Here is a 27,015-nt window from a genome sequence, read left to right as displayed (position 1 = left end):
GAAAAGTAGAGATCTTGCTCTGGATCCTGTACTGAAATCATCAGATGATCACTTAAGAGTATGCCTGTCTGCCTGAGACTGTTTGTCAGTCTAGCAGTGGCTCATTTTTGGATGAGGTTTTTGGTATTGCATAGCATTTTAGAGGCTGGTATTCTCCTGCCATTGCATATGTACCCTTATGTTGACGTAAGCTAGATAGGAAAAATAAAAGGAGTGGCATCCTTGTATCTTTGCACAGGACAATAGAGACAATGTGTGCCAATACTGTATTGTAGTATATTGTTGTGCTCTATTTTCCTATATTCAAGATTTCTCTCCTTGAAACTAATGTGTATGGTGCCCTATAGAACATTGGGTGGTCTCCATCCACCCAACCCCACCTCAGCACCACCAGTAGTTTCCCACTGCATTTTTTTTTACTTATCTTCTTTTTGCTAAGGTGATTTAGAAGGGGATTTTTTATGCAGCAGTTTGAAGGTAGTACTCAGGAAAATCATATTGTGAGGTATTTCATATTCAACACCTCAGATATCCAAAGATACAAAAGTAATTCTCTGGAATTCTGTACACACACACTGATCTCTGTCATGCCTCCTTAGTGCTTTCAGTCGTTTGTTTGTTTCTTAATCTGTTTTACACAGTCGGATGCAATGTAGTGCTTGCTGCAAAATGATGTATAGTTAACAGTGCTGAATTACAGTAAAAAGCATAGACAGGTGTTCCTCCTTTTCTCACCCATGGCAATTCACTGGGAGCGTTTTTACAAAACGGATCCCAATCAGTGATTTCACAAATGAGCAGAATTCAAGATCTCTTTGGTAACTGATTCTTTTCCTTTGTTATCAGTCTTTGAAAAATGATGAAGCGTCAGCCAGAAGTGATGTGCAGAAACTTCTTGAACTGGGCAAAAAGCAAAGGTAAGAGCATACTTTCTCCCTTTCACTTTTTAGACTGAAAGCAACAATATTGGAAAACATCGTCCCTCCTTTGCCTTAAATTATAAACACTCACATAGTCTGAAGTCTACTGATCCTAGCAGTAACAGTGAAATAAAGGCAAGGAATGCTATCTTGTGAGAAGATTTTGAAACATATGCGACATATGAACTGATATTGGACATCAGTTGGGGAGATATCTATTAAGAAAAAGGATTTTGTATTTCTCCCAAACATTTAAATATGAAACTTCCTATTCCTTCGTATTGTCATTATTCAGCACTCTCTGACCTGCTACTTTTTGTTATTATAGTTCAGATGAGTAAATCACAGCATTAATACAACTTCAATCACAAGTAAACATTACTACTACAGGAAACACATTGTCTGAAACAGCATTATGTAATGAATGCATCCATATCTCATATTTTTCTCTGGAAACAAAGAAATAGTGATGGTACACTATTGCTAGAAATACATGACTTAAATCTCTCAATCTTTCTACTGCTGATAATGTATTTATTGAAGCACACATGAAGATTTGAGATTGCTTGTGACAAGATCCTCCAGTTCTTCAGTACAAAGCAAGTTGGAGCCATAAGAAAACAATACAGATCTTCTCAATTTTGCTTCCATGGAGAAGGATTGAATAGATAAGAGTCTTTCAGATATTCCATATAAATCTGTTAAATGATGAAAGAATTTGTTCAGCTAGTACAGTATTTAAACAATTACATGTTACATGGCTATAATGAAAGCATCGCTGCTATTCTTGCCATGTGTCCTTCATATATGATCCTGGTTTTGCAATGGTAGATTGTTGTGTAATTTATATAAAAATAGTAATGCTAACTGATTAAAACCATTATTTAGTAATTAAAAGTATATTCAGTAAATAGGCTTTCCCAGTTGCAGATAGGAAAACCTAGTCTGCTAAGGGAAAATTGTATTTCTTAGTTGTATAATAAAATGTAATTTCCTGATATATTTCTTAAATCTTCCCTTGAAGTCTCTCAAGGTCTACCTAAAACCAAATGTGGACTTTTAAGTGTATCAACCACTAGGTATTCTGCACAACAGTAACTCACAGATACCGACCCTGGAGCAATACAGTATGCAGCATAAGACCAAGCAGCCTTCACCTTCCGGCAGAAAATAAAAGGCTTTTACTGTAGGCCCCAAGAAAATGGCTTGTATCTACTGTGGGCTCTTGACGGCCATTTACAGGCTCTCACTTTTACTTTGACACGTGCAGTATGAGAAGCCACTGTTAGCAATACAAGTCCCCCTCATAGAATTTATCACTTTCTTTGCCAACAGATTCAGGTTATGCTTGTTCAGCAAGTGAAGAATGATGAACTTGATACTGTTCTGCCTGAATCTATTGTATTTGATCTACAATCCAAAATATATAATGATTTGATTGGACAAATGTGAGCTGCGCTTGGTCTGTGAGCACCATTTTGATTGTGCTCTGCAGTGATAAACTCTAAAGTAAAGTTTGGAGTGCTAGAATCTCAGCTTGTGTAAATTAATGTAGCCCTTCTGATTTCATGTTAGATTTTTTTTATTTATTTTTTTTTTTTTTAATTGCCTTAGTGTGAGTTTACTTTGGCAAGTATAATTTGGTCATTTAGTATGATATCTAAAGGTCAGTTATTTTGTGCACTGTTCGTGTTTCAGAATGGTTGCATTTGTGTATGTAATGATAGAGCTGGTTTGTGCTGATGATGCATTGGTTTCATGCTGCTAGGTCTCTATTTCAGATCAATCTGTTTGTACCAGCATTCTCCAAACTGTGAACATAAAATAGCTATAAAATAAGAAGAAAAAAAAAGAAAAAAAAAAAAAAAGAAAAAAAAAGATGATTCAGCAGCTCATAATTTCTGTTCTTGTACAAGCCTGCTGCCTTTTTTTCCTGGCTGATTTTCACTGAGTTAAGTTATCATCTCAGTGTAAAGTTGGTTCTACGCTGCTCCTTATTCATTAAATTTTATTGATGCAAGCAACATCTCTGAAAATGCTCTGCAAAAGTTATGAAATTTGTCAGTCTTGTACTTTGCAGCAGCTCCAAAATGTGTCACCTGTGGGTAAAAGAGATGACCAGAAGATCTGCTGTAATCACCTTGGAGAAACTCTGATTGTATTAGTAATGCAAAAATATCTTGAATCCACCACTGCCCCATCCAAATTATTACATCTTCTTGTGCAGTTGTATTCCAGCATCTTCTATTGGTTTCCCCGTTGTTTCTAGAATGAGTAGTTCTTGATTATAGTGTATTTCCAGGTCCACTTCCCTTGCTTTTATTGTACCAATTCCTTTTTCTAAAGACTGTATACTGGCAGATGTTTTGCAAAACAGGACATTTGATGAGCTTAAATTTCCATCATGAACAAATTTTTGTCTTGTTCTGGCGCTATATTTCATGATGTCATTTTAATTTTATTAGCAAGACACTTAGTAAATGCAACACATCTGTCACTCTTCTCTGGAAACTGAAGAATGATTTTGTACTGGACTCTTGGGATGAAGTTTATGTTTTGTTTTTTCAATGCCTAGGGAAGAAATGAAATCTCTTCAGGAGGCCTTTCAAAAGCAGCTTAATGAGGCAGCTGAGAAGGCAGAAAAGCAGCAAGCTACTGTGAGTGAGTCTGTCCCTCTTCCTTTTTTTTTTTTCTTCCATCTTTTTTTTTAAATCCTCCTCGCCTAAGTTTTTTGCATTATCTCAGATGTCTTACATGTTAAAACAAAACCTAAGATTTCCGATGCATTAGTACTCTGTAAGGTTCAAATAAAAGGAGGTGGATAAAATTGGTATGTTGCAGAAAATGTAGATGTTTTTCCACTAGTTTCTGTGGGATGTAGGTGTGTGTATCCAGCTTCTTGGAGATTTGGACCCAAGTCCTTATGTCTTATGAGGTTACATTTATGGACCTCTTGTCTCATCTATACCAAAGTATGTTGTCATACTGCCACTGACTTTTTTCTTAATTGCTACTAATTTTCAGCATGAAAGTAAGTAAGAGAAAGTTAAGTCTTGACAACACTAGATCTCATTATCACTACTGGAAGGTATAAATTCAAGGCACAAACAGCCAAATTTTGTTATTGCAGGGAAAAAAAAAAAATTGTTCTTTGTTTAGTTCTTGGATATAAATATGAAAGTGGTCCAGTCTTGTTCAGTGGTAATTTTATAACATGAATATTGCTGAGCATTAATCAACTAGATAATTTTTGGAGATTTATTTCCTATAAACCTCAAGTGTTCTGTGATTCTTAACAGGTTTTGTGGATATATTTTTTAGTTTCATATTTTGTAATTGATGGCTTATTTAGTAATGTTTGACCAGTTCTCAGGCTCACAGTACAAGGGTACTTGTATGTATGTATGAATATGCAATTTAGCAAATATTCAGAAATGCCTTGATGTGATTTCTGTGTGGCTTTCAGTCCTTTGTGAACAAGAGACGAGTTCGTTATTTCAGTTTCATTCAATTTTAATTTCAGTTATTTAATATTTAGGAATTAAAGACATTCTCTCTGAAATTAATGAATATATTACAGTGTCCGTAGTAAGAGATCTTTGGTCCAATTTGTGGACCAGATTGACCCAGAGTAGGTAGTCATGACATCTAAACTATGTGTTAGGTGCTTAAAGTAGAATACTATACTACGCTAAAGTAATGTTCCTCCACAGCATATAATTACTGAATTGTTAGTAGTTGTAGGCTTCTCTAGAGAATAAAAGCCCTCATCTAGTCTTGAGGGGAAAGAAATAAGCAAGTAGTATTCTGACCAAACCTGAAAAAAATGAGGTATATTTTGAATCTTCTTCAATAGTTTGAGCAGAATATGTATAGAAAAAAAATCTACACTTCTTTGAAGATGTTTTGTACTGTAACAGATATATCACTCTGAAATAAAAGATTAGGGCCTGATCCTCTCTGCTACATATTCAAAACATGCTATTCCAAAGTTGTTTTTAATTGTCTTTTCCAGATGCACTGATACATTCTCATAGCTGAGGTGACAAACCAAATTCTAGCCCTACAAATTAAATGTGGAAAACATGTTATTTAATTTTTATATAATGTTTGTTACTCAAGATTATCTTGGCTGTAGTAAAATAAATATCAGCTGAGGTGAAGAGATTATTGGCTCTATGTTTTGCTATGCAGCATGTTTTTCTTTTTTTTAGCTTTAAGAACGGTGCTTTGCATAAATTCAGCTCCTAGTATAATACTTTTGGGAGATCACAAATCTATCACAGAAAATCAAACAAGATACAAACAACAACCCCCCCCCTGAGTTTATAATAGAACTTAAAGTAGAGGATTGTCATCTGGTTAGATAGTGTATGGGAACTGCTGAATCATGGCTGAACCTCTGATTGACCACCTGAGGCAAGCAGTGAGTCAGCCATGGGAGCACAGGTGAAGGTAATTCACCTGTGCTACAGAAGGACTGGAGCATGGCTCCATCTCTTCTAGATCCCATGTAAGAGACGACTGCCATTGAGGAAGGATCTCTTCCAGGAGATCACTCCTTGTGGAGAATATTGTAAGCCTACAACGTCAGTAAGCGTTTTCCATTTATTATCTTCCTGTTGGAATAATCTTACTTAGCCTGACTTTCCTGTATATTTCTTAATTATAGTATCTGTATATTCATTGATTATATAGATAGGGAAATTGAATTCTTGAACTGTGTTCTAAAAGTTGCTAATAAAAGAATACTAAATGGACCTCTGATTTTAAGGAAAGCTGTGCTGGGTCCTTGATTTGTGACACTTATTTCTTTGTGCCTGAGGATAAAATGCATCTATTCACCAGCAGAAAGACTGAACAAATATTTCAAAAGTACTTTGGAGTCAATTTTTAAAAACTCTTCAATATTAGAGAAGCCAAGGACATTAGGACAGCTAAAAAGTTGCCGTTCTGTGGATTTACTGAGGTAGTGATAGGGCTCAGTGGATAACTCCTGAAGCTGTTTTGAGGACTGACGGAGAGGTTCAGTCTTGAGGAACCAAAAAGACATTCCTGTCCTTGACAGTTCCAGTTGTGCTGAGGACAGACTGGGGGCCCTGAGTGAGAGTGACTCCCTTTCTAGGTCCTTTGTCATCTGCATTTGTAGCACCAGCATACAAAGAGCATCAGTTTATTTTGGGATGAGTTATATGGCAGGATTATGATAAATTCATATCTCTTGTTCTACCTCCAATCTGTGCAAGATGATTAGAAGTGCAGAGGAAAACTATTTTGATGAGGATGGCTTGAATTTTTCAGTGGCCCTGTGTTGCAAAGTTCAAGGTCAAGTAGTCTTCCAGAAGGCTTAGAATTGTGAAGATCTTTTTTGGTCTACTAGCCAGCTTGCAACTGTGGATTATTTGTCTGCCAAAAGGTGTTTCTAAAATGAAGTTTGTTAGGAGTACTATACTGGATTTAGGTGTATAATACGTATATAAAACATTCAGGAATAACCTGCTGTCTCCTTTAGCAATCACTAAAAGTTGGTAAAACTTTTTAGTACTAAATACCAAAGTAGTAGTAGTTTATAATAGGTTGCTTTGCAGTGAATGTATTTCTTAAAAAAAGTTAAACCATTGCTTTATTTATATGTGAAAAGGAACCACTACTTAAAGCTCTTTCCCATTAATTTCAATCAGAGTGTATAGAACCAGCTGGACTAGTTTTTTCTAATGAAGATGAGAAATTACCAAAGAAACAGGGAGGGGGTGGGAAATAAATAGGGAAAGTAGGGTAGGTAGGCTAAGTTTAGAATGCCTTTTTCATTTTGTTCCTGCTGCTGTTTTATATCACACTAACAGTTTTTAAGAAAGACGCAGTGACAGTTTAACAGTGTATTATTGTCCAATTTGTCAAAATAGAGGAGAAAATACACCTGTGTAAAATCTTTTTTCCTAGTTGCTTAGTGCTTGCTATGAAAACTTAGAATTAAGTAACTCATTGTGCATGACGTTAAAAACTAAGCAAAAATGATATGGTTAATTGGATATCACTAGGACCTTCTTAGTAATACAACACAAACAGAACATGTAGGATTGAATTGTGAGAAATCTATTGCCAGATCTCTTACCACCACTAATTCATAAAAAGATGAGATGTCCATTTCACTTCAAAATATATTATTTGCTAATAGTTTTTATGACAAAGTCATACATGTCTCTATGACAAAAATGTTTTTTATTAATTCACAAATTGCAATTTAAATTTGAATTCACCTAAGGAATCCTAGCAGGCATAAACTGTGTTTGGCTTTGCTTTCAGAAATATTGAACAGGTTGTGGATTATTTTCTCACTTTATCAAAAGATAGAATATTTCTTGTGTATATAGCTTCCTATTCTCTTGGCTTTCAGAGTCAATTCCTATGGTGTAACTTGAAAATTAGACTATGAAGATTAATACTGACTGTACTAGAGTTAATGGATATTAACAGTGGTATTACAGATATGCCAGTAAAGGTATTTCAGTCCCATCTTAATTCCTGCCTTAGTCCTAGGCAATGTAAAAGGTGTCTGCAGGTAAGCAAATAAGTGTACAGATGAGCTTTGACTGTGCAGTAATGACTTTGTGTTGGTATTAGTCTGTCCTTGCTCTGCGATGAGTAACTAACTATTGTCTGTCTCTCAGAATTAGATCACAGCCATCTGCTAAAGCATTCTATATTTCAGTGGGGGAAAATCTAATTTCAGCATTTCAAGGTCACATTCTGCTGTTGAGCAAAGGCTACTGGATGGAAGCTGTTGCCTTTAATAAACGTAATGAGCTCTGAAGCACACAAAGCTCTGTGTACCTTGAATGTCTGTCTCCAGGAGACAGAAGCAGTGTCCTTGCTTAGCATTGTAGAGTTCAGCCTTAGAACACCAATACATTTTCATTGTGTTTTCATAATTAGCTAGATAGTAATTAAAGAAAGCCAACACTAGAAAAGAGTTGAATGTCAAACAAGAACAAAAAGTGAGTAGAAAGTGAGAAAGATGTAGAGAGTTTCATAGTTAAATTTTTTAGCTCGCATGCCTTTGGTAGAGGAAAACCCAAAAGCCTATTCATATATATCAGGATTTGGAGGCTGAAAGCAGAATTTGTACACTTGAAAGGGGGTTTGTGCCCTGTTATTTGCTTTCTGATTGTACTTCTCAACTTGAGATTCTGAAACAATATTATCGTCCATTATTATGTGAGGACTGGTGAAGATAATCATGCAAGTTGCTGGCCACATTCACTGTCTCTTCACCTAGCTGATATTTACAAGCAATGTTGTATGGGAAATGCTGAATCATAGCCTGAACCTCTGATTGATCATCTGAGGTGAGCAATGAGTCAGCCATGGGAGCACAGGTGAAGGCAATTCACCTGTGCTACTGGAAGGGGTGGAGCCTAGCTGCACCTCTCCTAGACCCATTTAAGAGCTGACTACGAGTGGGGGATGATCTCTTCTGGAGATCCTCTCCTCTGGAGTTTTGCGGCGAGCCCAGGACATGAGTAAGTATTCTATCCATTCTCTATTGTACAGTAACCTGCTTAGCCAAACTCTCTGGTATATTCCATAATTATAATGTCTGTGCATTCACTGATTATACAAATGTATAGAGAGCACAGTCAATAAATTCAGTGCCGTATCTTCATCCAGATTTAGAGCTGATACGTTTTGAGGGAGCATTGATGTTCTTTTGAATTAGGACTAAGGAAGAACAATACTCTAATAAATTATCCTGATGTGGAGCTTGGATCTGTTCTCATTAGGACTAATGACTGTTAGTAACCTACTGTTAAAAAAATCCTTAGTTCTCTGAAGATCTCCATGGACTTGATTACAAAGAAAGCTATATCTACTAGCACGAAAGTCAAATGAGGGGTTTTATGCATAGTGATTTTCTTTCCTCAATTCTAAGTTTCCCAATAAATATCATGGTATCCACTTATAGGTTAATCATGAAACACAAAGTGATGACCTATACCAGTCTGGTTTAAAACAATAGTTTTCCAAGATATGTTGTTACTAGGGATGGTTTATTTTTTTTAAGCTATGAATAAAGTTAAAAGAAAAAAAATAAGCTTAAGGTGGTGCTCAGCTAAGTTTCAGAAACTCACTCAGTATTTTTATTCAACTTATAGATTAATTTTTTGAAGACAGAAATGGAAAGGAAGAGCAGAATAATCCGGGACCTCCAAAATGAAGTAAGAGAGGAGTACTGAAGTGCATCAGTATTACCTGTAACAATGGTGATAACAAATGCTATTCTCATAGAGCATGCAAGCCTGCCTCACTTTTCACATCATCTGCAGTCACTGGAATTGTGGAGTTCAAGGACTTATTCCTGCCTATGCCCTATAGTGTATGCTTATATACTGGTTAATTTTTGTAGGTTGTTACCTGATAACAAACACCTCTGCAGCTGATACTGTTGAATTTACTGTCAAATTCCTTCTTACATCACTCTTTGTTTAACTTGATTTTTTTTAATAGCTTTTCATGATCTTTTCCTCTCAGCATGTTTTTCTGAATTGTTTCCTTTGATGTTCTTAGTTTTATAGATTTAGTTAGGGCTTTGGGAATTTCTGATATACTGTATTTGAACAGATTCCAGATATGTTTGGGTTTTTAACTGGTTGTTTGACCATTCCTTTCAGAGTTGTTTACTATTTGCCTTATTACTAACTTAGTAGTCTTTCATGAAATTGAATTCTGTATACAGGATTTGTGTGGGCTATCTTCTTTCGACTCACTAGTACCCTTTATTGTACTTCACTAGCAGTTGTACATAGTCTGCCATGAATCACTTCCGAACTTAGTCCAAGAAAACCCATGAGAAGGGAAAACAAAAAGCAGTTGTGTAGCTTCTTCTATTCATTGTTGGGTACTGAATGCAGATTCAGCCTGACTGGGTTCTCTAGGTACTATGCTACAAGAAGGTCATGATTTTTCTTAAATAGCTTGTAAAATGCTTGGAGAATGGATAAACGCTCAGGAAAGGTATGTAGGTAAGTTGGTATTCATAAGATCATAAATGCTTGAGGAGTACTTTTTGTCTATACCTCTCTATCCTGCCACATTGTGATTCTCTGTTTTCAGGGAAGTACTTTGATTACAGAATAGAGAGGATGAATAAATGTGTTGTGATTCACTGACCGAGCAGTTTCTGTATTAGTGTTATTTGGGGCATTTGTGTGGTTAGTGCTTCTCAAAAAGAAAAAGAAATAACACTGAAAATTGAACTTGGAGGTAAAGTAATGATTAAACTGAAAGTCTTGATTTAGATGGGAAGGAAAATACACCAGGCAAATGGGTTTCTAAAGCCTTCAATTGATGTCTTTTCCATTCTATCTTACCTGTGTTTTCTCTCCTGTCTTTATATTCTTCTTGTGTATGATTTGACCAGTGTACAGATGTTCCTAGGATTATTCAAAAAGAACTGAGTCCAATTTGTATTACTCATCTGCTTTTAGTTTATAGCATTAAAAAGGACCTCAATAAATCAAAAAGTTTCACTTGAGGAAAGAGAAAAGGAACTTTCTTTTCTATGGAAACAATTAATGTCTAGATGCTCTAAATGGAACTACAAAACCTTTCAACACTTTCTACGAATGTTTCAAATTATGGAATGGAAAAATGGGGAAAAAAAAAAAAGTAAAAGGATTAGCTTTTTTAGGAGTTCGGTAGCAAAGACAGAATCACAGAATTGTGGAGGTCAGAAAGAGTTCACTGACTCCGATGCAATTCATCTGTTTTTTGCTTTTTTTAATTTAATCAAATTACCTGAAATATTTTCATTTTTGTATTGTCATCCTACAAGATGCTCCAGAGGTAAGAAAGAGGTAAGAACAGATTTTAGGCACTGTTTATTTTGCATATATTTTAGGAGGAAGTACAGAGCAGTACTTGTGATTAAAGAAATACGGCCCTAGGGTGGCCTGGAAATCAAAAGCTCCAGCATTCTTATCATTATTTAGGCAACGAAATGTGGCTTGGGAGAAATTTGATTTGAGAGCACTTCATCATCCTTCTGTGCATCAGCTAGTGTGAGGGAAAGGAGTTACACCTACTGAATAGCTAATCCTTAAAAGTCTGTTAAGCTTTCCCAGAATTTCAGTAGTTATTGGAGTTTGCAATAAGGACCTCATACTTTGATAATAAAATTAACAAAAATAATGGAGTGATTTTTGACGATATACTGTTTATCTATGCCCTGCTTCCAATCACTGAATGTTTTTAGTAAATCTGTTTTTAAGTAGATATGGTGTAAATTTAATAGATAGTGTTTCTATATAATTCTGAAAGTTCTGTATTCACACAAATGGATAGAGGTGCAATGTAAATGGAATTCCTTCCACAGCTACTCTTGCCTTTTTTTTTTTTTTTTTTTTTCCAAATACTACACTTACCCTCTGTTTGTATTGACAAGTATTGAATGTAGCAATCTCAGACTCTCTTGTGACTGTAAAAATAATTCCCCATTTAGTTCTGTCCTTTCAGCATGTGCCTGACTGCCATTCAGCTTGGCAACTCAGAGATAGGAATAGACAACAGCTTTCCAGCTGAATGTTGCAGCTGTGGTATAGCATATGAAGAGAGGACAGTGTACAGAAAAGGCAATTTTCAGGCTATTCAAAGCTTTAACAGCAAAATTTGCCAACTAAAACAACAAAAATAATCCTGATGTGGAGGGAAAAAAAGTGCTGTATGAAGTGCGTAGTGACTGTGTATAAATTCTTCTTTGTTAGAGGTCTCTTCCTCCAATACCAGAAGCAACCTGTAAGACTTCCAGCAGATGTGCATGTAATTTCCTTGAGATAAGTGAGTTAGCGTATTTTTCCCTAAAATTAATAAATGGTGTAATTAGCTATATGGGAGAGGTAGCAAAATGCTCTTTGGCTATATCACATGAATGCTATAGGTGCCTCATGTTAGGCTTTACTTAAAAATGATGTTATTAAACACATATATTTTAACTACTTTACTACATGTGATTGGAGAAGATACAACTACAGTTTATTGTATTATCTGTGGACAAGTTCAAATTATATGTGTATGCCTATATTAAACTATACTAATCTGTTATGTATACTATTAGTAGTATACTAGTGTATACTATTACACTAGTTATGTATACTATTTACAACAATTGATGTATTTATTAAGTTGGTACAGTGGTTTATATCAGGCAGTGTATTTCTTGGCTGTTTAAGCTGTGATAGAACATGAATTACATACAGGACAAAGGAGTACAGTCAGTACAAAGTAAACCAGTAGTTGAAAATGAATTTGGCTGTGACTTCCAGCAATGTGTTCTTTCTCCTAAGAAGAAGTTTCGAATAACTACCTTGTAAACAATAGTTTTGCTGTATTCATGTATAAATTGTGGTTATAGCTTTAGTGTCGAGTAAATCATCCTTAAAGAAAATTCTGCTTAATCTTTCTGTGCTTAGCTGCACTAATAAAAGGTGAAGTCAAGGCAGTTTGAAGTCCCACCTAATCTGTTGGGAATTTTATGCCCTGTAGGGTGAATTCAATTGAATTGCATTGAATTATGGTGGAGGAAAAAAATGAACTCCTGTAGTAAAGTAGAAATAAAACTTTAAGGCTTTGAGTCTTGACACCATTCTGTAAAGGAGGAATTGTAATTCTTCTCTCTTAATAATCTGTAGATAAATTTAACTCTTAACTTGTGAATTTTCTAAGTATAAAAGTCTGTTCCCATGCAGATGAAAGGTGAGTTAAGCCTAGTTTCCTCTTTCCATATTGCACTGGTTCTCCAATTCAGAAAAAAACATCTACAAGAAACAGAGACATCAGCACTGTCAAGGAAAACGTAAATAAAGTGGAGGTGGCTCTTAGCTCAGTAAGAGTGAGTGAGATATATTTGTAGTGATATAATGTAGTAGCTGTAACTATATTGTATGCATGTAATACATATAGTAGGCCAAGCTTTGATTTCTGAAAGTTCTGTTTTCTGGTCTTTAGACCCAAATGTGTAGGATGCTTTTTTTTTCAGTAGCTGGTGAATAATAATCAGAATTTTAACATCAATTAAGGAGTAATAATAGATCTGCTAAGTCTGGACCTCTCTTTCCCAGAGACAGTCGTATTTCATATTTCATTCTTTAAGTCTGTGTTCAGGATTTAAGAAATCCTTCCTACTGAAGGCCAGGTTGGATGGGACACTGGACAGCTTGGTCTAGTATTACATATGAAGGTTGGTGGCCTTGCCTGTGGCAGAGGGGTCTAAGCTTGATGATCCTTGAGGTCCCTTCCAACCTGAGCCATTCTTTGATTATATGAATCTGATTCACATCCATGAACTTAAAAATGTTTGAGTGTAATTGAGGTAAAATACCTTTCATCAATATGCAGATGAGAAAATGAGATATGCACCTATTAGGGCTCTCTTTTCATCCTGTGCTTAGTCACGATGCCTTGGCTGCCTGTTCGGAGTTTGTCCCATATTGTTTTTATGTTGTCTTTTAAATTAGCTGTAGCACTGAAAGTCATAGCAGTGTTCTTTTCGTAACCTTCTGGAGTCCTTCTGATGTCTTTACTCAGTTTTCCAAGTGCTCTCATTTTTGTTATCCTCCTTCATTAACTCTGAAATTCCGAAATATTTGCATTCTTTTTGTTGTACTTGTTTAGCATCAAGACTGTGCAACAGAATTTTTATCCCTGAAGTTTAATCTTTTTCATTTGTCATTTCTCTCAATATATCTGCAGAGAAGAGAGTAATTTCCCATCTGTGCCTTCATTTCTTTTTGTAGGACATGAGTATCAGCAATTAGAGCTCCTGCTTATTGATACTGCATAACATGATAGCGGTTAAAATAAGCTTTTCTAAAGATCACATTGTTCAGGCCCTTCGGGTCTTGGAGGTGCTGGGTTAGTCTGATGTTCCATTTCATCTCATTGTTCAGCTTGTATGACTGGTATATTTGGCATTAACGAATTAGCAAAATTATTTCACTTATTTCAGGAAGGCAGCAATGCATGAAGTATTAGAGAGTATCTTGATTAACAGAATTTAAAACAGCTGTATTCTGTCCTTTGCACAGACAGCTCTCAATGATATCCATTGCAGCTTCAACAGGCAATGTGGGCAGCACTGAATCCTGGTTAAAATCTTTGGCTCTTGAACTTGTGAAGAGAATTTTGTGAATCTTGGTGTTATCCAGATCACTGCTTCCCTGTGTTGGAAATCTCAAAAGCAAGGCAGTTTGCAGCCATACTCCAGAGAACTTTAAGTGTGGATGAAATTTTATCGATGTTAAACTTTCCCTGAAGCTAGCGCAAATTTTGCAGAGCAGGGAAATGTTCAGATCTAATTTACTCATGTTATGCAGACGAGTGGAAAAGTTGGCTTTTAGTACACTGATGTTAAAATCACTTTGTGGGAAGATCACTGAAAAGGGAGCAGCAATGCTATATATCGTTTAAAAAAAAAAAAAAAAATACAAAATGTTACTTGATAAATTTAATACCAGACAATTTTTTTGTCTGTGAAAGCACCACAGAATGCTGAAGAGCATAAGAATTTTGAAGCGTATGTATGGCATTAACATACACGTGGGTTATTTATTTAGAATGTTGCTTGATAAAGTTATGTAGCACCTGGAATACAATCATCCTCTGTATGGAAACTGCTAAACCATGGCCTGAACCATGATTTAGCACTCTGATCACTTGAGGTAAGCAGTGAGTCAGCCATGGGAGCACAGGTGAAGGCAATTCACCTGTGCTGCTGGAAGGGGTGGAGCCTGGCTCCACCTCTCCTAGACCCATTTAAGAGCTGACTGCCAGTAGGAGAGGATCTCTTCTGGAGATCCACTCCACTGAAGTTTCCTAAGCAAGCCCAGAATATGGGTAAGCATCCCTATCTTTTCTGTTTTCTGCTTTGGTGTAATAACTACATAGCCAAGCTCTCTGCTATACTATAACGTCTGTATATTCATTGATTGTACACTTGGCAAGCCAGAAAGGCCAAATATACTTTTATATCATGTCCTTTCTGTGGAATTGCTATAAATGGGTCAGAAGGGAGAACGTCATCCCCTTAGGTAAAATGATCCCTGGACAGATCCCAGGGTTTCTGGGTTCTCCTTATTACCAATTAGCAACTATAGTTGAGAAATGGGATGCCCTGTGTACTGTGGGGAATACTTCCCCATTCTGCATGATGGAATACTTTCAAGGATTAGATAGAGACATCCTAACTACAAAAGAAAGGTAGTTAGCTGCCTCCACAGTGGCATGGCCACTGTTAAATGCCTTAAATCAAGCTGGGATAAGAGCTGACGCCTTAGAAACTGAAAATCAGCTATTAAAGGATTGTATTGAATAACTGGAAAAGGAACTTAATGTATTAACAGGGAAAAGATCAACTTTACATTCCCTGATAGATTAGGTCTGCAATATTTCAGTAGATAATAACTGCACCTCTGAAGTAACGGACCTGGTTGAAGAGGAAAACAAAAACTCTAAGTCAGATCTAGAGGTTTCACTTCTGGTGGATTCCTTGGAACTCCATCCTATTATAACCTGAAAGACAAAGAAAGTACAAGATAGGTAAGTAGGGGTGCCCCCTGACCAATGGCCCCCTGCCCAAACATATACACGTAATGGCTAGGCCATATACAGCAAGAGAAGTAATGGATATATTGCAGCGATTTCAGCAGAGGCTGAAAGAGAGTGCACCCACATGGCTACTTAGATTATGGGATTCACAAGCGGAAGGCGTCATGGTTAATGGGCCGGAAGTATCAGAATTGGCCATCATGATGGTACATCATGCCCTAAGGCAGAGACTGTATGCTGCTGTTCAGTATAACAGTGAGAACCATTAAATAATAGACTGGTTAATGGCAGCATGCCGAATGGTTTGGCTGAACAAATCAGATACTCCATTAAACACAGGATTATGGTCTCCATTGAGGACCTCCAAAATTGTATTTGTGAACTGGGCATAAGAGAAGCGATATAGGAGGACTCATTTGATAGCCCAGATATGGTGAAGTTTTCGGCAGGTATGCGAGATTTAATCTTACAACAGGCCCCTTCTCACCTATATAGGACCTTTAGTTTCAATATTAAACACCCTGGTGGCCTCGGAGGCTGTGATTCAACAGGCTGCCCAGTTAGTAGCTGATCTAGGGGAGAAAGAGCGTCTGTGCAATAGGCACAACATTTGAGTAGTAGAAGAAGCAGAGGTGCTTCCAGTAGTTTAAAACCAAGAGGCCACCTGTGCTGAATCCTCAGTCAAGGCCTGTAAGGGTCTTGCAAAAACAAATGTTTAATGATTTCATTTGGGCTGGGGTCCAATTTGCAAAAATCAACTGCCAGCCCAATCACATCCTCCTTCAGCTGTGGAAACAGATGAAGAACAATCAGAAATTGCAAAATTACCCTAAGAAATCAAGGGTAAGAGTTATAGAAAGAGTACCAATGACGATGTGGAACTTAGAGGATTTCATTGTTTCCAATAAAAAAGGAAGCCCCCTTAGGTGTCTTGGGCTACAACGCTTGAGCCACCTGAAGCAAAAGACTTGACTTTGGCTCAGTTCATGGCGTGATGAGGGATGTTAGTCCCTCTAGGGCCTCCAGAAGGGACTGGAGGCCCTATGTAAAGTTGACAATATTCTGGTCCTGGAAAAACATCCAGAGAGTTATGGCACTTGTTGATACTGGAGCAGAAACATCAATTATCTACAGAGATCTGACCAAATTTGATGGAGACAAACTGACTATTTGCAACAGAGGGGGTGGGCTATAAATCTTCAAAAGGTGCAAGGTCTGGGCTTGTCTGTAAAATTCCTGGGGGTAGTTTGGTCAGGAAAGACCAAAGTACTACCCAGTGCTGTCATAGATAAGGTTCAAGTGTTCCTAGTCCCTACAACATTGAAGCAGCTGCAAGAGTTTCTAGGTATATTGGGTTACTGGCGTTCCTTTATACCTCACCGAGCACAGCTGTTAAGACCACTGTACAGACTCACAAAAAGGGGCAGCTATTGGGGATTGGGGGAAAACAGAACAGGACGCTTTCCAACAGGCAAACCTGGCAGTTAAACAAGCTCAGGCATTGGGTATATTTGATCCTATCCTCCCAGCTGAGTTGGATGATCACATTACTCAAGATGGCTTTGGTTGGGGCCTATGGCAGCACCAGAGTTCTGTTCAGACCCCTATTGGTCTCTGGTCTCAGGTCTGGCGTGGAGCAGAACAAAGATACAGTATGATTGGAAAACAGTAATTGGCTGTCTATTCTGCATTACAGGCAGTGGAGTCAATAACTCAAATGGCTGAAGTCATAGTTAAGACCTTTCTGCCGATTCAAGGGTGGGTGAAAGATCTGACTCACCTTCCTAAGACAGGGGTGGCTCAAGCACAAACAGTGGCACGATGGGTTGCCTACCTCAGCTGAAACACAGAATGGCCAGGGTTGGAAGGGACCTCAAGGATCATGAATTTCCAATCCCCCTGCCACATGCAGGGCCACCAACCTCCCCATTTAATACCAGACCAGACTGCCCAGGCCCCATCTAATCCAGCCTTGAACACCTCCAGGGATGGGGCATCCGCAACCTCTCTGAGAAGCCTGTTCCATTATCTCCCCTCTCTCTCTGTAAAGAATTTTCCCCTCGTGTCAAACCTAGATCTCCCCTCCCTCCAAACCGTTTCCCCTTGTCCTGCAGTTATCAACCAAGGTGTATCAACCAGTTATCAATCAAGGAGTTGATTCCCCTCCTATTTGTAAGCTCCCTTTAGGTGTTGGAAGGCTGCAATGAGGTCTCCTTGCAGCCTTCTTTTCTCCAGCCTGAACAACCACAGCTCCCTCAGCATGTCTTCACAGGGAAGGTGTTCCAGTCCCCTGATCATCTTTGTGACCCTCCTCTGGACCCTCTCCAACAGCTCCCTGTCTTTTTTGTACTGGGGGTTAGTCTGTCTTCATCATCCTTGTAAGAAGAACTTCAGAAGATGCTAGGCCTGGTGATGTATCACAGTGGTGCACCAAAAGGAACACTGGTCACTCTGCCAGAGAAGAGTCCTGTTCAGGAGGGAAAATATCCTCTCCCTAAATATACCTGGTAAACAGATGGGTCCAGCAAGTGCAACCTGAGCAAGAGGAGAGCAATAGCATACCATCCTTCCACTGAGACACAGGTCTGTACTGCAGACCCCCTGATCAGGATGAGGAGGTTGATGAGGCCTTCCATAAGCAACTGGATGTAGTGTCACGTTCTCAGGCACTGGTGCTTATAGGGGACTTCAATTATCCGGATATTTACTGGATGACCAACGTGGCCAGGCACGCGCAGTCCAGATGATTCTTGCAGTGCATTGAAGACAACTTTCTGATGCAGGTGGTGGAGGAACCAACGCAGGGAGGGGCGTTACTGAACCTTATTCTCACCAACAAGGAAGGACTTGTCAAGGAAGTAAAGGTTGGGGGCAGCTTGGCTTGGGATCATGAGATGGTGGAGTTCAAGACCCTGAGTGGAAGAAGCAAAGCAAAAAGAAGGATTGCTACCTTGGACTTCAGGAAAGCCAACTTTGATCTCTTCTGGGACCTACTTAGAGCTATCCCGTGGGCTTGGGTGTTAGAAGGAAAGGGGGGCTCTGAGAGCTGGTCAGCATTTAAACAGGTCTTCTTCTAAGCTCAGGATCAGTGCATCCCTGTGAGCAAGAAATTGGGAAAAGATGGCAAGAGACCTGTGTGGATGAGCAAGGATCTTATGCACAAGCTCAAAGGAAAGAAAGTTCATGAAATGTGGAAAAAGGGTCTGACCACTTGGGAAGAATATAGGAATGTAGACAGGGCCTACAGAATGCAACGAGGAAGGCTAAAGCCCACCTGGAATTGAATCTGGCTAAAGTGATAAAGGATAATAAAAAAGGCTTTTTAAAATATGTTAACAGCAAAAGGAAAACTATAGAGGGCCCCTTACTAAGTGAAGGGGTTGTTCTGGTAACGGGGGATGCTGAGAAAGCAGAGATACTGAATGCCTTCTTTACTTCTGTCTTCAGTGTAAAGGCTCTCCCTCAGGTTTCCCATAGCCTGGAGGTTAGTGAGAGGGTCCAGGGAATGGGAGACTTCCTTTTAGTCAGGAAAGAGGTGGTCCGTGAGCGCCTAGGCAGTACTAGGGTCCACAAATCCATGGGACCTGATGGGGTGCATCCTTTTGTGCTGAGGAAGCTGGCGGAGGTCATTGCTGAACTGCTCTCCATCATCTTTGAGAGGTCTTGGATAATGGGGGAGGTCCTTGAAGACTGGAGGATAGCCAGTGTCACTCCAGTCTTCAAAAAGGGCAAAAAGGAAGACCTGGGTAATTATAGGCCTGTCAGCCTCACCTCTGTCCCTGAAAAGGTGATGAAACAGCTTGTGCTGGATGTCATCTCCAGACAACTGAAAGAAAAGGAGGTTATCAGGAGTAGCCAGCACGGGTTCACCAAGGAGAGGTTGTGCTCAACCAACCTGGTGGCCTTCTATGATGTTGTCACATGCTGGGTGGATGGGGGAAGAGTGGTAGATGTAGTCTACCTTGATTTTAGAAAGGCATTTGATACTGTGTCCCACAACATCCTTATAACAAAGCTGAGGAAGTGTGGGATAGATGAGTGGACAGTGAGGTGGGTTGAGAACTGGCTGACTGGCAGAGCACAGAGGGTCATCGTTGGTGGTGCAGAGTCTGGCTGGAGACCTGTAACCAGTGGTGTCCCCCAGAAGTCTGTGCTGGGTTTGGTCTTGTTCAATATCTTCATCAGTGATCTTGATGAAGGGATAGCAGCCACCCTCAGCAAGTTTGCTGATGATACAAAGTCGGGAGGATTGGCTGACATGCCTGAAGGCTGTGCTGCCATTCAACGAGACCTAGACAGGCTGGAGAGCTGGGCAGTAAGAAACCGGATGAGGTTCGACAAAAGCAAGTGTAGAGTCTTGCATCTAGGGAGGAATAATTGCATGCACCAGTACAGGTTGGGGGATGAGCTGCTGAAGAGGAGCTCTGCAGAGAGGGACCTGGGCGTCCTGGTGGATGACAGGTTGGCCATGAGCCAGCAATGTGCCCTTGTAGCCAAAAAGGCCAATGGCATTCTGGGGTGCATTAAAAAGAGCGTGGCCAGCAGGTCGAGGGAGGTGATCCTCCCCCTCTACTCTGCCCTGGTAATGCCTCACCTGGAGTACTGTGTCCAGTTCTGGGCTCCCTAGTACAAAAAAGACAGGGACCTCTTGGAAAGAGTCCAGTGGAGGGACACAAAGATGGTGAAGGGCCTGGAGCATCTTCCCTATGAAGAAAGGCTAAGTGAACTGGGTCTATTTAGCCTTGAGAAAAGATGACTGAGGGGGGCTCTAATCCAAGTTTACAAATATCTGAGCTGTGGGGGCCATAGTGGTGAGGCCAGTCTCTTTTCAGTGGTACGTGGAGATAGGACAAGGGGAAATGGACATAAGCTGGAGCATAGGAAGCTCCACACGAATGTGTGCAAGAACTTTTTAACGGTGAGGGTGACGGAGCACTGGAACAGGCTGCCCAGGGGGGTTGTGGAGTCTCCTTCTCTGGAGACATTCAAGACTCGCCTGGACGCCTACCTGTGCGACCTGGTGTAGGGAACCTGCTTTGGCAGGGGGGTTGGACTTGATAATCTCTAGAGGTGTCTTGCAACCCCTACAATTCTGTGATTCTGTGAGACAATCTGGTTTGACAAGGGGGATGTTCAGAGCAGCCAATGGGCAGAACTGTGAGCCGTGTGGATGGTTATAACCAAGAAACCCAGTGGTGGTATCCTGAATATCTGTACAGATAGTTGGGCTGTGTACTGGGGCTCACTCTTTGGATTGTACAGTGGGCCACCCAGGAATGGACTATCCATGCCCGGCCGATCTCGGGCAAGGACATGTGGTTAGACATATGTAATACAGTCAAACACAGAGACTGTACATGTCTACCATATTTCTGATCATCAACCCCTACAGTCACTGGGAAATGATGAAGCTGATGCTCTGGGCCAAGTTTGATGGATTGAGTGAGGGTTCACCATCTGAGAACATCACCCATTGGTTACATCAGAAGCTACGGCACGCAGAACAAAAGACAATGTAGGCAGCTGCTAAAGCATGGGGGCTGCCCATACAGCCACCTGACATCGTCCGGGCAAGCCGGGATTGTGACGCTTGCTCCAAGACGAGATTGAGATCGTTGCCCGAAACAACAGCCCATCTTGTTAGAGGACACAATCCTCTACAGTGATGGCAGGTCGATTACACTGTGGGCCCCTTCCTCATTTTGAGGGGTCAAGATACGCCCTGACCTGCATCAACACTGCAGGCCTATCCAGTACCAAAAGCAAACCAGGCTTATACCATCAAGGCACTCACTAAACTGATGTCTGCCTACGGGACGCCTGAAGCTATCAAGAGCAACCAACGAACTCATTCTACTGGTGCAACGATACAGCGCTGGGCAGAAGAAAATAACACTGAATGGCGATTCCACCTGCCATATAATCCAACGGGGGCAGGCCTCATAGAACGTTATAATGGCATTCTTAAGTCTGCCCTGAAGACAGACTCCCAGTCCCTGCAGGGGTGGATGAAAAGACTGTACGAAACCTTGTGGGACCTGAATGAAAGACCCTGAGATGGCAGACCCAGTGCCCTCAGAATGTTTCATACAACATGGGCCACCTCGCTTGGGATCCAAATTACAGACACTGATCATTAGGTAAGACCCCAGGTTGGTAATGAAAATAATATTCTGCTCCTGCCCCTGAGAATTTAGATCCAGGCTCCCGTAGAATAAAATGGCCTTTGAAGGTGCAGGTAGGACCCAAGTGGTGTGGCCTACTTGCACCTTGTGGGAGATTGTTGGAGGTGGGAGGCTCAGTAGTCCCTCCAGTAATAGGTACATGGCCTACTGATATTGTGGTCAACAATCGGATTTTCACTGCTAAAGGGACCCCCATCATGTTCCTATTGCAGATCAGGACACCTACTCTGGTGCCGGATATTATTATGCAGCCGCAGACATCAAGCCAGAAGGTGTGGTATGGGCAGCCAGGACGTGCCCCAGTACAAGCAGAAGTGTTGACCCAGGATAGAAATACAGCCTGTATCTTGCCCTGGAGAGCAGAACTTCCCCTCTTAGTACCTCTGAAACATCTGCATTTCTCCCTGTGAGTCTTTGAGCATTCAGGATCACTGGAAGGAACAAAATGTCATCAAAGCGTTCCAGTGTTACTGTCAGTAACACTGAATCGTGTGCAACACGCAGTGATGGTCTGCATGGGACTGATGGAACATAGGACAGACCTGCACCTCACAACTGTATGCCTCCAGTAACATCATCGAGCACTGGCCCATAAAAGAATATCAACGTTCACCTATCGTCACTCATCTTGAATTTTACCAACATGCGTCGCAATGAAATTGTATAAGCAGTGCGGTATATTGGATCTCTGTATTAGAAAAAACTTATCCTTTAGTCAACCTAATCATTGGTTCACGCTGTGAAGGGGCGGAGTGTATGGGAACTGCTGAATCACAGAGTGAACCTCTGATTGATCACCTGAGGTGAACAGTGAGTCAGCCACGGGAGCACAGGTGAAGGTGCTTGGCTGCACCTCTCCTAGACCCATTTAAGAGCTGACTACCAGAGTTTCCTACATGAGCCCAGAATAGGGTAAGTGCCCTTTCCTGCTCTAGTATATTAATTACATAAGCCAAGCTCTTGAATGTATTATATCATCTGTATATTCATTGATTGTACACTTGAATATCTCTATATAATTGGAATTATCAGCCCAAATATTGCATTTCATTTGATCAAATTAAGACCGGAGTGTAACGAGTCTCAGGAGAGGTCGGTAATCTTGATCATGTCACAAGCTATCAAACCTCAGTTTAAAAATACCTCAGAGTAACAAGTTGAAATTTTCCAACCAAACTTGATTTTGATTAAGATTAAAAGCTGCAAAACAAGAGCAGTCCAGTTTAATTTAAGCCTCTGAATAGCAGAAATTGTTTTTCAAAATCACTTTCTGCTCCCTCACACTCAGTAAATAAGCTCATCTATATTCAACAGCACGATTATAAAGAAAATGCAAGCACTAAACCCTAGACTTGGGGATCTGATAAATATTTATAAAGGTTTATCTAAAGGGACATGGGAGGCAAATGGACAAGGCCAGGCTCTTCTTGGTGGTTTGCAGTGATAAGGAGTAATGGCCTAAAACTTGAGTATGGGGAGTTCCATACAAACATGCAGAACTTCTTTTCAGTAAAGGTGACATAGCACTGGAACAGGTTGCCCAGAGATGTTGTGGAGTCTCCTTCTTTGAGATATTCAAGATCTGTCTGAATGCTTACCTGTGCAACCTATTGTAGGGTACCTGATTCAGCAGGGGGTTTGGACTCCATGATCTCTTGAGGTTCCTTCCAATCTGTGCAACTCTTTGGTTTTGTGATTCTCCCTCCAAACCAAAGGAATTTCTGTATGTTACACTACAGCTTGATTAAGGTTGACAGGATAAAGGAGAATGGTTTTAAACTAAAGGAGGAAAGATTTAAATTTGATGTCAGTGGGAAGTTTTTCACTGAGAGGGTGATGAGGTCCTGGAACAGGCTGCCTAGAGAGGTTGTGGATGCCTTGGGGGTGTCTAAAGCCAGGTTTAGTGGGGCCCTGGGCAAGATGATCTAGTACTTGATCTAGTGATGGGCAACTTTGCCTGCAGCAGAGGAGTTGTAACCTGATGATCATTGAGATCTCTTCCAACCTAAGCCACTATATGATTTGGCAGTAGTTTTAAGCATAATAAATGCATTTCATTGATTTTATTTAGATGTCATTTAAGTGTTAATCTTAAGCTTATTTATAAGTATAGTCTTAAAATAGTTTTCATTAAACTGCTACAAAATGGCTTTACTGTATCCATTATAATAATTGTGCCCATTTATCATTCACCTATAGGATATCCTATGCAATGTATCTTCAGTTCTGCAGAACTCAATTCCAGTTTTCATAAAATATTTTGAAAATATTTTAAGCAACAGCCAGTAATTATTGGATTTGTGTTTTAAAATAATCTAGGTTTTTATTTATACTGTGCAAAAAGTAACAGATGTTCAAATGCCCGTTAAGCAAAATCGGAAGTATTTAAATCAAGTATGTGATGCTAATATTATTCTGTAAGACCATGTCTTCTTTCATCTTAGTATTCCTTTATGAGTTAGGATGTCTAAGTAGTGTTTTGTTTTCTATCAAATAAATACTTTAGCTTATGTAAGGCTTGTGTAGATTTCTTTTCTTAAAAAAAAAAACTAAACTAAACTAAATTAAAAAAAAACCAACAACAACAAAAAAAAACAAAAACAAAACAAAAAAAACCTGTCTGATTATTATGGTTCATGAGCCAACCTGTATTTAACGTCATTTAACGTTGTTGTTTGGTAGACACAGATGAAGATGAACCTGATTACCTTTCCAAGGTAATTCCTCTGTATTGTCTGCATTAAATCCAGTGCTTGCTATGTTGGAGATATCTCAGTTTCTCTGCATTATAGAGTCAGAAAGAAGAATATATTTGAGCAGGTTTTTTTTTCTGATTTCCCAATTGATGCTTTTAAAAAATATTCACATTTGTGCATTACAGTTGTGAGCTTTAGTGTGTTTGTTTTGGCCAATGCTAAGCTCTTTGCATTTAAATTTTGAGTTTTATGGTACTGAACATTGAGTCTTAGGAGGAAAGATGTGTGGATTTGGAGCCTCACGTTTTCCGTTATTTGCAAAAACTGGGCTTAAGAAGATAAAGGAAATACTAACATCTAGGAATGAAATCCATATCCTCTACCAGTTCACTGACTGCTGATCATCCTTGGGTAAAAACTGTAACATGCTCTTCCATCCTATAGTGATGTCAGTATAGGACATCACTGAGGTAGCGGAGTGGCGATCCCTGGGGGTGTTCCAGAACCATGGAGATGTGGCACTGAGGGTTGTAGTTAGTGCCCATAGTACAGGTGGGTTGGGTTGGACTTGATGTTCTTAGTGGTCTTCTCCAAACCTAATCATTCTGTGATTCAATCTGTCATATTGAAGCAGGATGGGCATTCACTAAGGTACTGATGGGGAGGTAACTTGCAAAATCCTTTTTTTTGTGTGTGCTTTTAGAGCGCTGTCAGTTTAATTTCACAAGATGATAAAATTTGGCACATGTTTGATGTGACAGGCATGTCATTTTTAGCCAAAAAAAAAAATAAAAATCAAATGAAGTGATTTGGGAACAGACCAGTCAAATCCAGAACTGCTGAGTATAAGCAGCAATTCAAATCTTTTCATAAGCTGCTTCTGCAAAGTCCCCCTATTTTGTTAAGTATACCTCCTTGGTATTCTCTACAGCCTTTCCTCCTTTTATTTATTTATTTTTAGGCTTCATGCTGCTTCTTTAAGCATAATTTTGACAACACATTAGAATTAGCTCATTGAATTGGCTCTTCTGACCATAGCTAGTCATATCTTTTCTGGGCTGGGAGGGTGCCTGTTTTTCTGTAGCTGCAAAAGGAAAAGTAGAGTTTCTTGAGCTTTCTATCATTGCAATTAGAAAAGCAGATCTAGTTTGAAACCCTAAACATGCAGATGTTTGCTCAGGTAAAAAAAAATTGTACATCATTCTCTCTTGATGCAAATTCCCAATGACTGTTGCAAACTCCTGTTTTTATCATTTGGGAAAATCTCCAGCTTATTTACATTTGAAAGAGCCAAATGTGTATGTGCAGTTTGCAGTATTTGAGTGGCACTGCCTCCTCCTTATATTCTCTGCACAATGTTTGTTGTGTGAAAAAACATCAGTTCAGTAGTGCTTGGTGTGCTAAGGTTTTCATGCATCATGTGTTATAAAATAATACCTAATTTTTATGGTTTAAGCTCAATAAGTGATGTAAAAATTACTCTAACTTGAAATTAATCATTTATAATCATTAAATGTCCCACATTTGTTTTCTCTGGAAAGTACTTTATTTCCTTTTAGTCATTCTGGCCTTTTAAATAGAATTAAAAATGGTTCTGCCATTATTAAAAGGAACAAAATGAAAACTTAATTTTACCTTGACTTCTGGAGCTGTATTCTGTTATTGCTAGTGGTGGTTTACAGCATGTATTTCTTAGACTAGTTGGTATTTTTGTGCAAGTTTGATTACATACATTTTGTTTTGTTCAGTTGCCTTTGAAACAGTGTTTTTCACATTGTAACTCTTACTTGCAGATGTGACAGCATTCTCCATGCTGTAATAGGAAGTAGTGTTGGTCTTTGCAACTTTGTGTGCAGGACCATATTTCTGGAGAGAATTCAAGATGATTTGCTTAAAGGAAAGTGACTTACTGTTTGGTAGGTAGTTGAGATTGAGAAGCATGTCTCATATAAAGCTTAAGCCTTTTATTCTGTATAAATCAGACAAAGGTTTTAAAGTATATAAATGCGTTGATTTCATGACTGATGAACAGGTAAGTGTAAATGCTTAGCTTCTGTTGTTGTTCTTTTTTTCCTTAATTTATTTTGAATCTCAGGAAGTGGGCTTCATTTTGTTACAAATACCAGCTACAAACACTGGCTTCGAACAAATACTATTAACAAGCCACTAATCCAATCTGCAGCTCTACAAGCTCTTCTGCTTTCAGGCCTCATCAGGGATGATTCAGCCCAGCAGAACTTAGTGAAGTATGTGGTTAATTAGATTCAATTTGATCAGCTGAGCTTTGCATAAGGCTCCCTAAAATATACAAGTCTTTCCTGATTTTCTAACCTGATAAAGCTAAAATACTAGAGTTAGCTCTGAGATGGATGTGTGTACTGCAGCTTGGATGGAAATGGCTCAGTTGACAGTTCCTCTTCACTGGTCTCATTCACACTGCTGATTGCTTTGTGCCTTCCTTTACCCTTTCCTTACTTAAATCTACATCATGATTCTGCTGCCAGTTTTAGAACTCCAAAATGTGACAGCCAGATCACTTAAGTAAAACAGTGCTTGTGGCCAAACGAACTTGATCTGAGGAATATGGCTGATAATTAGAATTTATAATTATGGACA

The 27,015-nt window shown here is 39.3% G+C and overlaps 1 protein-coding gene across 4 annotated transcripts in view; it reads left to right on the top strand.

The window, feature by feature from the left end:
* Positions 1 to 27,015, top strand: part of LOC122170479 (leucine zipper protein 2-like) — a 221,439-nt gene that overhangs the window by 146,237 nt on the left and 48,187 nt on the right. For all 4 annotated transcript variants that reach the window (XM_042837342.1, XM_042837341.1, XM_042837339.1 and 1 more), the window contains 3 exons: positions 847 to 917; positions 3,496 to 3,577; positions 9,074 to 9,136. In XM_042837342.1, coding sequence (XP_042693276.1) covers positions 847 to 917; positions 3,496 to 3,577; positions 9,074 to 9,136 — 216 coding nt within the window. The remainder of the gene's footprint in view (positions 1 to 846; positions 918 to 3,495; positions 3,578 to 9,073; positions 9,137 to 27,015) is intronic.

This window comes from Centrocercus urophasianus, unplaced genomic scaffold (assembly GCF_019232065.1).
Source record: "Centrocercus urophasianus isolate 14NV4802_14NV808 unplaced genomic scaffold, USGS_Curo_1.0 seq_7, whole genome shotgun sequence".
In the NCBI taxonomy this organism is placed as follows: domain Eukaryota; kingdom Metazoa; phylum Chordata; class Aves; order Galliformes; family Phasianidae; genus Centrocercus; species Centrocercus urophasianus.
This window is presented reverse-complemented; position numbering and strand designations above follow the sequence as displayed.